Source organism: Hemicordylus capensis, chromosome 2, assembly GCF_027244095.1.
Source record: "Hemicordylus capensis ecotype Gifberg chromosome 2, rHemCap1.1.pri, whole genome shotgun sequence".
In the NCBI taxonomy this organism is placed as follows: domain Eukaryota; kingdom Metazoa; phylum Chordata; class Lepidosauria; order Squamata; family Cordylidae; genus Hemicordylus; species Hemicordylus capensis.
The window spans coordinates 352,696,836-352,711,372 of NC_069658.1; the positions used below are offsets into that span (position 1 = coordinate 352,696,836).

The 14,537-nt window shown below is 40.2% G+C and overlaps 1 protein-coding gene across 6 annotated transcripts in view; it reads left to right on the top strand.

Moving 5' to 3' along the window:
* FSTL4 (follistatin like 4) overlaps positions 1 to 14,537 on the top strand; it is a 705,580-nt gene that overhangs the window by 672,380 nt on the left and 18,663 nt on the right. For 5 of the 6 annotated variants that reach the window (XM_053297769.1, XM_053297774.1, XM_053297772.1 and 2 more), the window contains 3 exons: positions 1,320 to 1,346; positions 7,755 to 7,873; positions 13,807 to 13,956. In XM_053297769.1, coding sequence (XP_053153744.1) covers positions 1,320 to 1,346; positions 7,755 to 7,873; positions 13,807 to 13,956 — 296 coding nt within the window. The remainder of the gene's footprint in view (positions 1 to 1,319; positions 1,347 to 7,754; positions 7,874 to 13,806; positions 13,957 to 14,537) is intronic. The other variant, XM_053297770.1, reaches the window with a different exon arrangement.

Here is a 14,537-nt window from a genome sequence, read left to right on the forward strand (position 1 = left end):
TCTATCTGGAGGGCATATCTGGTCCAGATCCTTTCCATCACTAGTGGAATCTCATGCAAGTCCTGGATGTAAAATATCTGTAGTTCATGTTCTGACTTGAAAACAGATATGGAATATGATAAAAGATTTGTTTTGCAGAGCTGGGAGAACTAAGACCCAAGCTAATTTCTTTCTCAGCTTAACTCCTGTCTCCTTCCATAATACATACATACATAAAATTAAATAATTTTTATTTGTTAGCCGCCCCACAACAAATTGTTCTAAGTGGCCTAATGCTTAAAACAATGGGCTACTGTAAAACAGCCACAATGTAAAATGCATGTACTTCAGCAACTCAGGATTTACTTCATATTCCACAAGATTCAATGGCATTGGACACATTATATTATCTAAGGGGCACCACTTTACATGTTAGTTTTTCAGTGTGCACCCATAAATTATTGTATAGATTAAGTGTAAAGATGTAATGAATGAAATTGACAAATGTGTTTCAAATGTGTTTGTTAGAGAGGAACAATAGCCAAGGAGCTGAGCCTGACTGCAGCTCCCTAACAGATGTGCATCTAGTAACAAAAACATTTGCACCTAGTTGAGTTTATATTAGAATATTTATATATGGCTTTTCTACAACAACAACAACAAAGTGGTTTACATAGCAGCCACTACACAATATGAGAATAATGCCAAGCATCCATTCTCCACCCAGAACTTTTCATATTACTGAAAACTTTCACATTTTCATTAGCTAAAAGAATGGATGATAATTATCTACATAACAGCATTGTGTTTGTGGCTTTTGTGGGTTAACAAGAGAAGGTTGTGGTTTTTTAAAAAAAAATGGATATTAAAGTGCTTATTAAGAAATATTAATAAGAGAGAAAAAGTCTCTTTAGCATTATATTCTTAATTATCTATCAGAGAATACACTGTATTTAGAGTAAGCTTTCATGTGGCTAAAGCTTTCATCTCATTGTACAAGATAAGAGGCAGTTGTTACACAGACGAGTCACATTTCACAATTTTTACTCAGGCAAAATGCAGAAGTATCTACTTTAATGGTTTATGTCCTATCTATAAAGACTTTGATGGGTGGTGGTGGGGGGGGAGAAGTTCCAACAGGGAATAATTAAAACTGGTGAATTTCATTCTCCAATGATATCATTTGTCTGGATTAATGCTACAAGACTATGACAAACTGAATAAGTCTTTAAAAAACAAGCGTGTTGCATTCATTTAACTGCTACAATGAAATTTTGACATTGTTTTTTGTTTCTTTTTCTTGACCATTTTCTGGCTCTCCCATTTCTCTGATGCTGCAGTTGCAAACATACTGTGGCGAGAGGAAGGTACTGCAGTCAAATTGTCTTGTTGTAGTGATAATGTGCTTGTCTGCTTTAATAATTCCATAATGGGCCATTCTCCACTGATTTGCCACTAACTTTAGCAATGTTGGCAGGCCTTAAGTCACAAAGAAGCCAATCCAATTATCAGTATAATATAAGTGATATTAGTTTTCAGAAAACAGTTCTCAACAACAAAATCTGATATACATTCCGAAAGTTAGCAGAATGTAAAAAGATACTTAAATATGTAATTATCAGCAAATACCACAGCATGAAAGTCACAGTTTACTATATTTTAATTTAAGTGAAATGTAAGTATATAATATCTTTATTTACAATGATAGTTCCTGCTCTTCTTTGTTTATAATCCTTTTTGAATAGACTTTATTTTCTAAGTCACATTCTTTGGGGCCATATTTTTGCTGGACACATATTAGCAAACCTTGTGTACTCCTTCCTTTTAGATTATTGCTTACACTATCCATTTTTATTTTAGTTGGTAACTGTGTGTTCAGCTTGATCAGACTTATAATGAACCTTACATTAGTAGCTAGTATTCAACTTTGTAGTTGTATACTAGTTAAAATAACTCTAAAAAACCTTCATATATTCAACTAAGGATTCCTTCCTACATTTCCACAGCTGCTCAGAATTTGCTTTTTTATGGCTTATATCCTGTGCCACCATAATAATATCTGAAAATGAAGTTCTGCCTGCATAGGTCTTCTCATCTGATTTTCATCAAGCCAAGAATTCCCCATCCAGAACTTCCTGTTCTCGATGGGGTTCCACTCCCCCTGAAGGAACGGGTACGTAGCTTGGGAGTGCTCCTGGACTCAGTCCTCATTCTGATTTCTCAGGTGGAGGCTATGGCCAGGACCGCTTTCTGTCAACTTCGGTTGACACAACAGCTGCGTCCATTCCTTGAAGAACTGTGTCCATTCCATTTCAGAACTGTAGTGCCCAATCTGGTTACCTCTAGACTTGACTCTGCAACGCGCTCTATGTGTGGCTGCCTTTGTAAGTGGTTTGGAAACTTCAGTTGGTCCAAAATGCAGCAGTTAGATTGGTTTCCAGGGTTTCTTGGAGGGACCATATTATGCCTGTTTCAAAACAACTGCATTGGCTGACAGTAGGTTTCTGGGCAAAATAAAAAATGCTGGTAATTACCTTTTAAAGCCCTAAATGGCTTAGGACTGGATTATCTGGGAGAGCACCTTCTCCTGCATGATCCCCACCACATATTATTGTCATTGAGAGGTCTGTCTCTCGATGCCACCAGCTCATCTGGTGGTAACTCCAGAGTGGGTGTTCTCTGCACTCGCTCCTGGGCTGTGGAATGCACTCCCTATAGACATTTGCAGTTTAACATCTTTTTCAGCTTTTAAGAGAGCCCTTAGGACACGTTTTTAGCCTGACCTCTAGTAATATTTGAATGTTTTAAATTGTTTTTAATTGCTTTAACACTTAGTTTTATTTTGTTTTTGTTTTTGTTTATTTTTGGGAACCTCCTAGAGCCTTTGGGTTCAGGAAGTATATAAATTAAATAATTCATCATCATATTCATCATCATCATCATCATGGTACTATGAGATGATGCCACAATAAGCTTGACCTGTGCTACTGCAATAATGTATAACAGAGCCCTAACTGCAAAGATTTTGGATAATGTGACATGTGAATATGTCAAATATGTACCAGAATAAAAAACTATTTGCCAATTGGACATTCTTTTTTATAGTAGAAAGTATATACCCTTCTCTTACTTAAGCTTCACCTCAAGTAAATACTTAAAACATAGATTTGCACATGCAAAAGACAGTTTGGGAAAATTCACATGACTTATTTAACTCCTTCAGAGGCCTTTGACATATTGATCATATTGACACAACATGTAAATGGTTTGATCCACTTTTCAAAGGCTTTCCAGTGGAGTGCAAGCGAGCCCTGACTCGTGTAGGGGAAGCTAGGTATATTGCTGCCTCCCCCTCAGGCCTTCCTAGCCACCAGGGATTTTGGTCATGTGAAGGACCTTATTGTGGCATATGAGAAAGCCAATTAGTGGCTTGGCCAGATTGCATTCAGTTCTCTTGAAAAAGACGTTTTCAGTGGTGACACCAAAACACTCCTTACGTCAAGGAATTAAAAAATGGTTGATCTTCAGAATTTCCTATTTTAAAAAATGAATGTGACATCTCATAATGTTAACATATGTTCTTGTAGTCAGAAATGGAGAACTATTCCTTAATAATTTCTGATATTTGGGCTTACCTCTTTACTGCTACAATGATCCATATTAAGGATAGGGAGGAAATTTGAGGCAGAGGTGCTTGCTTATGTCAACACCCCAGCTCTAACTGTCAGTAACAGAAGCTGCGTTGATTCTGCCCCACTGGGCTACAGCAGCTGTTTTATTGGGCACAGCCTCACAAAATAGCACCTATATAAATCAGTGGATGGGCTGCTTTGAAGAGCAGCCTAGGAAACACCTAGGGAAACTGCTGCTGCGGGGAGAGCAATGCAAGTCTTACAAATACATACTCCCCATACAGAAGCTTTGGGGCGAGGCCATGTGGAGCCAGGGATTACTGAACCCAGGTCAGCCTCTTCCCAAGCTCATTAAATCTAAAAAGACACTGAGTTCATTCTCATGACCAGCCCTACCTGGGTAGGAAAGGGCAAACCCAGGTAGGGCTGGTCATCTGCAGCCCCAGGATTGTTCACCATCCCGCCACTCCTTCTCTGGGTAGCCCTGATCAGCAAGCCAGGCTTAGTGAGGTAGAAGGACAAGCACACACCTCCTACCTCATTTGCTGGTCAGCTGGAGCTCTGTGCTGCCAGCAGCTGCTCCTAGTTTGCCAGCAGCCATCTTTATCATAGAGCTGGGGGGAAGGAGTTGCCACGCAGTGTGGAGCTTTCCTAATGCACTGTGCTGCTGTGTGCGGTGCACTGTGGGATATATGTCAGCCCCAGCTATACTTTCCTCCTGATCATTGCTGGGCTTGCCGCCACATCACTCATATAGCCTTGTGGGCAGCAGAGCCCAACGGAGGCTCCAGTCATGTGGGAGGAATCAGGTATGTTCCTGGCTTCCCTCCAGTCCCACCATTTGGTTGTGTGAATGAACTCATTGTCTTATGTTTATTCAGGAAATTTTTAAAAAATAACCCAAGCCAAGCGAAATGCCCCATACTTTAGAGGGAACCTGCTCAGATCTGACGTTACTTAAGTGAAAATTACAATGCAAAACCAATATATATAAATGCTGTGAGTACATCACCTTTGATTCATTTATGCTTCACCAAGCCATTCCTCACTTCTAAATTTACTATTACTGAATTTTAAAAGACAGAAGTATTGAAAGGCTCTTGGAGCACCAATATGCTGTTGATATCAAAGGATAATATTTTGCTTATTTGCTAACAGCATATTAGCTAATATAAAAACAGCAATGTTACCAAAACATTACAAGTTTGTTCTCCCTTACAGTGTTGTATTGCTGTTTTACACCAGTCACTCAGTGTTGTCCCTCTTTGACATCAATAGGACCTTTCACATGCATACATCAAACAGGATTAGGTAAGAAATGAGACTTCAGCTATTTGCTTTACGCAAACAGCCAAAGTTTCATTTACAGCATTCTTAAACGGAAGAAAGTAACAGCTGACCTTCAGCACATCAAAAAGAGGGCAGTTGGAGCCCATGTCACTGAGTATGCGTAAACCCTGCCAATGGTGTTTTGTAACAGAGCTGTTCCACTGCAATTTAGAGTTGAGCATACATAGTTGCAGGATGTAATGCCCATTATTTCCAATGGTTGTTGCACAACTGCACTAGGAGTGTGCACGAACCACTGTTCAAGCACCAGTTCAGTGCTACAGGGAGGGGAGTAGGAACTTTAAGAAAGAAGAGAGCAGCTCTTACCTGCTCTCCACCACTGCTGGTGCAGTGCTTGGGCCAAGTACCCCCACACAGCGCTAGCACACACATGTCATCTGCGCATATGTGGGCATCATCTGCATGGTCAAAATGGTGTTGCTGGCCACACAAATGGTTCTTACGCATATGTGGATGCCACATGCATGCTGGTGCTGCATGGGGCTATTTGGGCCCAGCAGGAAGCTGTATGGCATGGTGGAGAGCAGGTAAGGACCTGCTCTCCTCTTTCTTAAAGCTCCTGCTCCCTGCTCACTGCTCCCCTCTCCATGGCACTGAACCTGTGCTCAAACCATGGTTCATGCATACCCCTAAACTGCATTTGCTTGACTTTAAGTTGGAGCAGAACTGCCCTGTTCCGTAACACCATTGGCAGGGTTTGTACACAAGCAGCAACACTGGTGGTAGTCCAACTGCCCGTCTTTCACCGTGTGCTATGTCAGTCATTTTGATTAATAAAGGCCAGTTTGGAAGCACTGTATAATACAGTGTATAAGTCTCCGTCTAATGGAGGCCAGCACACAAATGTCTGCTTTTTCCTTACTGAAAAATGTCCCTAGACCTATTAAACCATAATAGCATAAGGAACATCAAGTCAACAGGTTTGAGTGTTATTAACATCTGCTTTAGGGGCACGGCAAATGAAATATGAACTGCATTTCCCCCAAAATGATCATATAGAATAAAGTGGTTAATTGCATGAATCTGATCATAGGCATAGTTCACAATTATCATGAGTTACTGCATGATTGTTATCATTTGTTTTGAAATGTCCCAGTTCTAAACACCTGAAGAAACGTGCACTCATTGCATCAAAGACCAAAACCTGTCTTCTCATGAGTGTATTCAGTCCACACTGAAATAAATAGGAACTATGTGCATGTGGCAAGAAGGAATTTTGGTCCATATATGTTGAATATGTCAACATAAGATACTTATGCCTAACATACTTCAGTTCTTCAGTGGTGTTCATAGCAGAGGAGTTTGGAGGCTGCACTCTCAGAATATGCATGATCTTTCACTGCAGCATCACATTAAAGGATCTTCTTTGATGCCTTGACTGGGATATTTCTATGATATAGTTCAAAGGTTAACTTCATATGTTGAATTCTCAGTATGCCAAATGATAATAGCAAAGGTTATATAATGTGATTTTAGGTCACATACTCACTACAGGAGGCTCAAGTCTTGCAAACACAGACTATAATGTATAATGGTTTGCAGGATTTGTGCCACAAGGAGCATTTATCCTTAAAGGTGTTCCATGATGACACATCAGCTGATTGTATGGGTGTTTCTTTTTTAAACAAGCAAGCAATAATTTATTCCAATAATTTTCATTATTAAAACTACCCAACTGGCTCAGTTCTTCCCATTGAAATAAATGGAAATGAAAAGTGATCAACTCTGGCTAAATTCCACTCTTTGTGATGCTTAATTCCCAATCCTGGAAGCATTTAATGTTCTTCAGTAATATTTAGAGTCTGAACAGGACTCACTAGTTTAAATAGATCTACCATCTACATGCAAGAGAGGTGACTCTTATTTAATTGAGGATATATGTTCATGCATTTAAAATAAAATTACAGCAGCAAACCTATGGAAGATTGGCAGATAAGTACACTATCAACACATTATTTGGGATGACAGTGGCCATTAGAATACTGTGTTTGTAAAATATATAAATGTGTAGTGATGGGGTCTCTGAAAAGAGAAAAGATCTGCAACGCAGCATCCAAAGGACTCATTACTGCTTTTGCATGTAATGGAAACTAAAATAAACTATTAATGTTGCAAGGCATTTCTGATTAGGCAGAAATGTAGACTACTGGGAATTCACAGACAGACAATTTTTCTAAAGCTTCTGGAATGCCTCAGTTTTGATAGATGAGTGCTATTGCAATGCTATAAGATTCCACATTTGTGAATTAGTTTGCAAAATTTCAAAAATGTCTTTGCTTTGATGGCTATAAGGATTTGCTTCCAATGGGTATAAGACACTATATAAAGTATTTCCTGGGAAAAGTCGGCAACATTTCTTTAAAAAAATTTAAAAAAATTATGTCCAATGCATGGTTGTATTTCCTGCATCTGAAACATTTCCCCAAATGGTAAAATTAGCAGCAAACTGTTTCTAATGTGAGGGAAAGAAACCTGCATTATTAACTGGATGAGATTTTTGCAACATGCATTATCTCAAGTTGCTAGATTGAATTTATGACTGCTACCACCAAGGCAATACATTTTTGAGCCTATCTGTACCTCCCTTCTCACACCTTGAAGTCCCACTGTGACATGAATTTAATTTTGTGAATGCACCAAAAGCATCCCAATTACCAGGGGTTTTGTTTTGTTTTTGTTTTTTTCCCCTTTGGTATAGTGATTTTGTTCATTTAGCATATATTTTTGTTTTTAGATGTAGAAAATTGTGACACATTTCCCCTTGCTTTCTTGTTTTTCTGCTTTCCTTTCAAGGGCTCAGTGTAGGAAATATGTTCTATGTCTTTTCTGATGATGGGGTCACAATAATTCAGCCAACTGACTGTGAGATCCAGAGACACATCAAACCGAATGAGAAAGTTTTCACAACTTATGTAAGTTTGGAGTATTTCGTATCTAAGCTATTTGTAATCCTGACTTTATTTTAGAACTGCAAAAGTGATACAAATTGTAAAGAAACTAACTTGTATGCGAATATAAAGATTAGGGCTTCGTGAACTTGAAATTTTCAATTCTTACTTTCAAATTTCACAGACCATCAATTATATGCATTTGCTTGAACACAATGGCTGCATTTACATGTAATGCGAAACCACAGTTAAATGGGGCAGAGGTTGGAATTTGTAAACGTCCAAATGCAAAAGCGACCTGTGGTTCCCCTCTCCAAACTCCAGTTTGAACCTTCAGTTTGTAGTGAGCATGTCCCCTGCCACCCCAACATGAGGTTTCAGGGCAGCAGCATTATGTCCGAAGACAGACACCTCCATAACTGAGGTTTTGTGCTATTTCTGGAACTGTAATCATAGAAAGGGCGGCCCAGACCCACCTGGGATCACTTCCGCTCCTTGCCTTCTTGCAGCACTTTCCCTGCCCCCTGTCTCTGATCTAATAAAGCAGTTGCAAAAGGGATGCTGCCATGTCCCATCCCAACCTTGTAAGCCTGTCAAACAGGAAAGTCACATGGTGGGCATGCCCTCTTCCCACTCCATCCCTTGTTCTCCCATCCTACAACCAGGGGAGAGAGGGGACGCGATGGCAACACTACGGGAAATACTATCCCAACACTATGGGATATATGCAAAACTACCTTATGAAGAAAGGAAATGTCCTTGTGATCAAGCGGTTGAAACATTGGCCCATATTTTATTGAAATGCCCTATATATCAGGACATAAGGCACCAACTAATTGGCCCATTACTAAAAGACCTGAATGGAAAAGATGATGACCAGACGGTAACGTTTCTACTAAATGACAAGGATACAGCAACCTCGGCCTCAGTAGCTAAGTTTTGCTATGTGGCCTTAAGATTACGGCCCTTAAAGAAATAGAGTTTTTGAGGCTTTGGAGAAGCTATAATATATATATAAGTACTCCATTAGAAATGATTAATTGGTTTTATATTTTAATGTTTTATATTTGCTGAAAGTGTGTTTTAGTTTTTCATGTAAATGTATTGTACTATTTGGTCAAAGACCGTAAATAAATAAATTCAAATTCAATTCAAATTAACAGGTGAAACTCGGAAAATTAGAATATCGTGCAAAAGTCCATTAATTTCAGTAATGCAAATTAAAAGGTGAAACTGATATATGAGAGAGACGCATTACATGCAAAGCGAGATAAGTCAAGCCTTAATTTGTTATAATTGTGATGATCATGGCATACAGCTCATGAAAACCCCAAATCCACAATCTCAGAAAATTAGAATATTACATGGAACCAAGAAGACAAGGATTGAAGAATAGAACAATATCGGACCTCTGAAAAGTATACAGTGTACTGTGCTTGATTGGCCAGCAAACTCGCCTGACCTGACCCCACAGAAAATCTGTGGGGCATTGCCAAGAGAAGGATGAGAGACATGAGACCAAACAATGAAGAATTGCTGAAGGCCGCTAATGAAGCATCCTGGTCTTCCATAATACCTCATCAGTGCCACAGGCTGATAGCATCCATGCCACGCCGCATTGAGGCAGTAATTGCTGCAAAAGGGGCCCAAACCAAGTACTGAATACATATGCATGCTTATACTTTTCAGAGGTCCGATATTGTTCTATTTTTCAATCCTTGTCTTCTTGGTTCCATGTAATATTCTAATTTTCTGAGATTGTGGATTTGGGGTTTTCATGAGCTGTACGCCATGATCATCACAATTATAACAAATTAAGGCTTGACTTATCTCGCTTTGCATGTAATGCGTCTCTCTCATATATCAGTTTCACCTTTTAATTTGCATTACTGAAATTAATGGACTTTTGCACGATATTCTAATTTTCCGAGTTTCACCTTTATGTGCTTTGCTCTCCAAAAATGAAATGATAAAGATGTATATTCACAAGCAAATGCAGTTACAGTGGCACCATAAACTGGGCAACCCAATAAGATAACTGGGTAGGCAATGAGGCTCTTCACATGATGGGGGAAAACTGGGCTAAAGGATCCCAGCCCAGTTTTTCCCCATCGTGAGAACCACCGATTCACGTTTAGAAGAATTAACCGTGGGTTCAGCAACCCCCGGTTATACATTACATGCTAATGCAGCCACTGAAGTGTCATCAGTTTCAAATGAGATTTCAAACAGACTTGTCTGTTCAGCTTGAAACTCAAAAGTTGTTAGTGCTGGAGAAGAACGGAGCTATAGTAAATCAAAATACATCAATCATACCTCCACAAAATGTATCAAAAAGATTTTTTTCCCCCTTCACCTCTGCTCTACCATTCCAGAAAACTCAGGCTCTATGGCTGACATGTTGAGCAACCATCTGTTGCCATAGTGCAGCTGCTTTCCATGCAGGAAGGATGTGCCTTGCTCAGCCAAAGTCTTCCAAAGCAGCAGAGCACATGTGGGAGGGAGGGGAGAGTGCAGCACTCATTCTGGAAGGCAAAGTCACTAATGGAGGTGGGGGAGTCAGCAAATATCACTCTCTGCTCCCCTCATATGCTCTGCTGCCCAACAAGACTTTGGTGGAGCTCTGAGCAGCCTGGCTGCCCAGGGATGCAGCTCCATGGCAACACTGGATGGCTGCCCATAGTATGTCCTCCCAAGCCAGAATTCCTAGCTGGGTCATCTAGTGCAGGGCTGCTCAACTTCGGCCCTCCTGAAGATGTTGGCCTTCAGCTCCCATAATCCCTGGCTATTGGCCACTGTGTCTGAGGATTATGGGAGTCCAAAGAAAGATGGGGAGCCTAAGTTAAGCAGGCCTAGTCTAGTAGATGCCTTCACCTCTGTACTCAACAGCTGTTGTTGACATGCATAGAACTCAAGTCAACACAATTCCATCACATCATTAAGTTTGATAAACTACAGAAACTACAGAAAATTACATTATTTGTGCAATCAATTTTAGGCATATATTATGCTCTTTATGATGTATTACTACTACTACTACTACTACTACTACTACTACTACTACATAGGAGCTTTAATTGATCCTCAGACAGACATGCAAGGTGACTTTAGAAAGCCAGGCTAGCAAAAGCTTTCCTTCTTTCCAGTGATGCAGTAAAAGGCTAGCTAAGTTGAAAGCAATACTAAGTCAAGCATTAACTCCCCCCACCTTTTTCCTTTACCTTGCCAATGTGGGGGGGGGGGCAGTTCAAATGCTGGCAAAGAGCACATATCAGTAATCAAGTATTAATTTAAACATGCAGACCACATATTGAAAAACTAATTTCACACTTCTGTTATATGTTGTTTGCACTATCTTTGCAAACACAAATTATCCAAACAAAATTAGAGCCTCCTCATCTCTGGTTGCTTTTTCCCCCTCTTTAAAACTTGTTTAATCAGGCTTTTTGTTCATAAGTTTACTGATAATTATGTTTTAGACTGTTTGAATTGATTCAGTGTTTTTAATTGTAATTTTGTGTTTTTAAATTTGTAAATTGCCCAGAGATTTGTATATGGGTCAGTATAAAATCTGCTAAACAAGCACACACAGAGAGGTTGGTTGCATAGCTGATGCCCAGCTGAGCTGCATGCAGAGGCATTCTTACCCCCAGAACTCGAGGCTCCGGTTTGTGACCTCCATGGTCTGGGGGGCCTCCAAAGACCATGGGGGCCCTCCTGCCACCACTTCACACTTGTTCTGCCACTGCCCCACTGCTGCCCCCCCCCACTGCGCCAAACCCCCCACTGTGATGTCATGGGCTTGCAACAATCTGTTTGAACTGTACAGGCGTGCTTCTCAGTTTATGAGGTCCGCTGGGCCAGATGGACAGGCCCAGAGGATGCTCCGCCACCCGCTGCTGCCACCACGGGGGGGGGGCTGCTCATCCCACTCTCCACCCACACACATGGTGGCTAAAATTACAGAAAAGCTGCTCTTCAGCATAGCTAGGCCTCGCAGAGGAGGCCTTGCCGCTGGTGGGGGGGGCGCTTGTGGTGGCAGCAGTGGTCCGGGTGCCAAAATCAGCTAGTTGGGCCCCTGGCTGCATGTTTTACATACTGCCATAGGTAACTTGCATATTCAGTGTTCAGCCAACCTGTGTGATCTTCACTTCAGTAGGATGGATCTGCACTGTGCCAAGAATTGTTGGATAGTATCCAGTCCAAGTTAGTCATAACTAAGTCCATTGAAATTAATGGAACTTAGGTTAGTTCTGACTAATCTATATTTCTGTATAACTTGTCTCATTAGCTAACATGGTGTCCAGGTTATGTGAGAGATTCTGTACCAGCTGTGCTGCTCTGGGTATCTAAAACAGTACCAGCACTGAAATGCAAGAGGGCTCTTATACTAATACATACAATTGCATAGCTGCACTTGCACAATGCATTTGTACGAACATGATTGTGCCATTTTATGTATTAGCTCAAAATCAGCCTTGCACAACACTGCTGGCATTGTTTTAAATGCCCACAGCAACATAGGCAGTGCAGAACTGCTCACTGCTTCACAAAATGTTGACCACTAATTCTAATCATACTTAGTCATAACTAACTTAGTCTCGATGCTACCTAAACTAATTCTTTACAATTGGCATATTAGGGGATTATTTTCCTTTTTAGCCCTGGCACATCCTCAAATGCAGATATAACCATATATAATCACTTAGTTCTTTTTGTTTTAAGCCATAGCAAAGTCTAGCTTGAAGATAATAATTTGGAGTCCTACAAACAATAATACAATAATTTGGAGTTCTGGATTCACTTTGTATTGTCTGCATTCACATAATCAACACACTAGCAAAATGATAAAGGAACAAGCATAAAGCTTCCTGATTTTCAGAAAGTCTCTGTTATAAACAGTAAAATCTGATGCAAGCTTCCAGGCTTGTTCTAAATAGATTCATGACACTTCTGCAGCAGCAGCAATGCTTAAATGCACAAATCTCAGAGTAAGCCATAGGACGATTCCATGAAACTTAAATCAGTGCTTTCCTCCACAAAACAAGATTTATATGGTTAAAAAATTCTGGTAGCACTATCAGTCTCAGACACACACACACACACACACACACACACACACACACATATATATATATATATATATATATATATATATATATATATATATATATATATATATATTTCTGGTCATGCCAAAATGTTGATTTGCATGTACCAAAGTTGAACGTTCACACAAATCGCACCTGCACTCTAGAACGTTCAGTATGGTGAAGGGCCAAAACACCTTCCCAACAGTTCCAAACTTTCCACCAGGAGAGTAAATCCCTACTCCTGAGTGGAAGAAGTCTTATAGCAACACCTGTCCACCTACCCTCTAGAATTGTAGGGCTTGTGTTGGGCAAGTGGTACTTGACGAGGCTTCTTGCTAGACAGAAAACTCTGCTTTGTTTGACTATGCAATATGCTGGCAGAACCTGGCCTTCCTCTTTCTCTTCCTTCCACCAGCGCCAGGACATAGATAGGGAGGGGAAACATACCCATCCAATTTTGTACATATGAACCTACTAAGTTGTCTTATATTGAACCAGACCTTGAACTGAGTGCTCAGGACTGAATTTTGGGCCTTTTGTAGGCAAAGAATAATTCTATCTTATCTGAGTTATGGCTCTTTCTAGTCTACAAATAGTTCCATAGTTCTGAACTTTTATACTATTTAATAGGCACCTGCTAGTTTGAATATAAATAATAGCTTGCAGTGGCTTGATAGCTAGATTCAGAGTTTAATGTTCTCAGTGCAAACAATCATTTCATGTTCTTGACTGCAAAAGCAAACACATCATTTTAACTTAATACCATCTATTAGTTTCCTCCATGACTTTATATGGCAGGCTGTCTGGATCATAGCACTGAACTTAAACTGATTAAACCTGCTTTCATTCTTTTTTTTATTTCAGGCAGAAATCTGTCCTAGAGTTGAAGGTGAAGCTGTTCAGTCCTGCCTCTGGGCTTCCGCTGTCAATGTGAGAGACAAATATATTTATGTAACACAGCCTAAGTGGAATAGAATAATGATCCTTGATATCCAGACTCAAAAAGTCATTCAGGTAACTTTCCAGAGGCTAGCAATTGCTTTTGGATGGAAAAAGGGTTTTGATACTCCAAAAATTATGCCCTTTCCTAAAGGAGATCCTAGCTATTGGCTTTCTTATTAGTTCACACATGATTTGTGATAGGATAATTGACCCTGTCCTTTAAAAGCTGCAGCTCTCCAACTAGGTTTGCAGCGTGTTATACATTTATCCATATTTTCCATCATAACAAGCTGAAATGCTCTCAGAAACAGCATCATTATTGTCTATGTGTTGTGAATAATTTAAAATGATAACTTTATTTGCAATCAAATTCTTCCATCAACATTATATGCTATAGTTATATAATGTTGTTGCCCAAATCAGTAGAATATATAGGGGCGATCCTTGTGTGTGGGCAGGTAGGGGCGGGGAAAGTAAGGGAAACCTTACCTTCCCCACAGACGAGCAAGCTGAAGGAGGTGGGAGCATGCTCCATGCTCCCCCGTGGGCAGTCCTGCTCCATGAAGCTCTGTGAAGCACTGGATAAGGGTGGAGGGATCTGGCACTGGCCTGTTTCAGTCTCCAGGCATCCCACAATGCATCATGCGGCATGT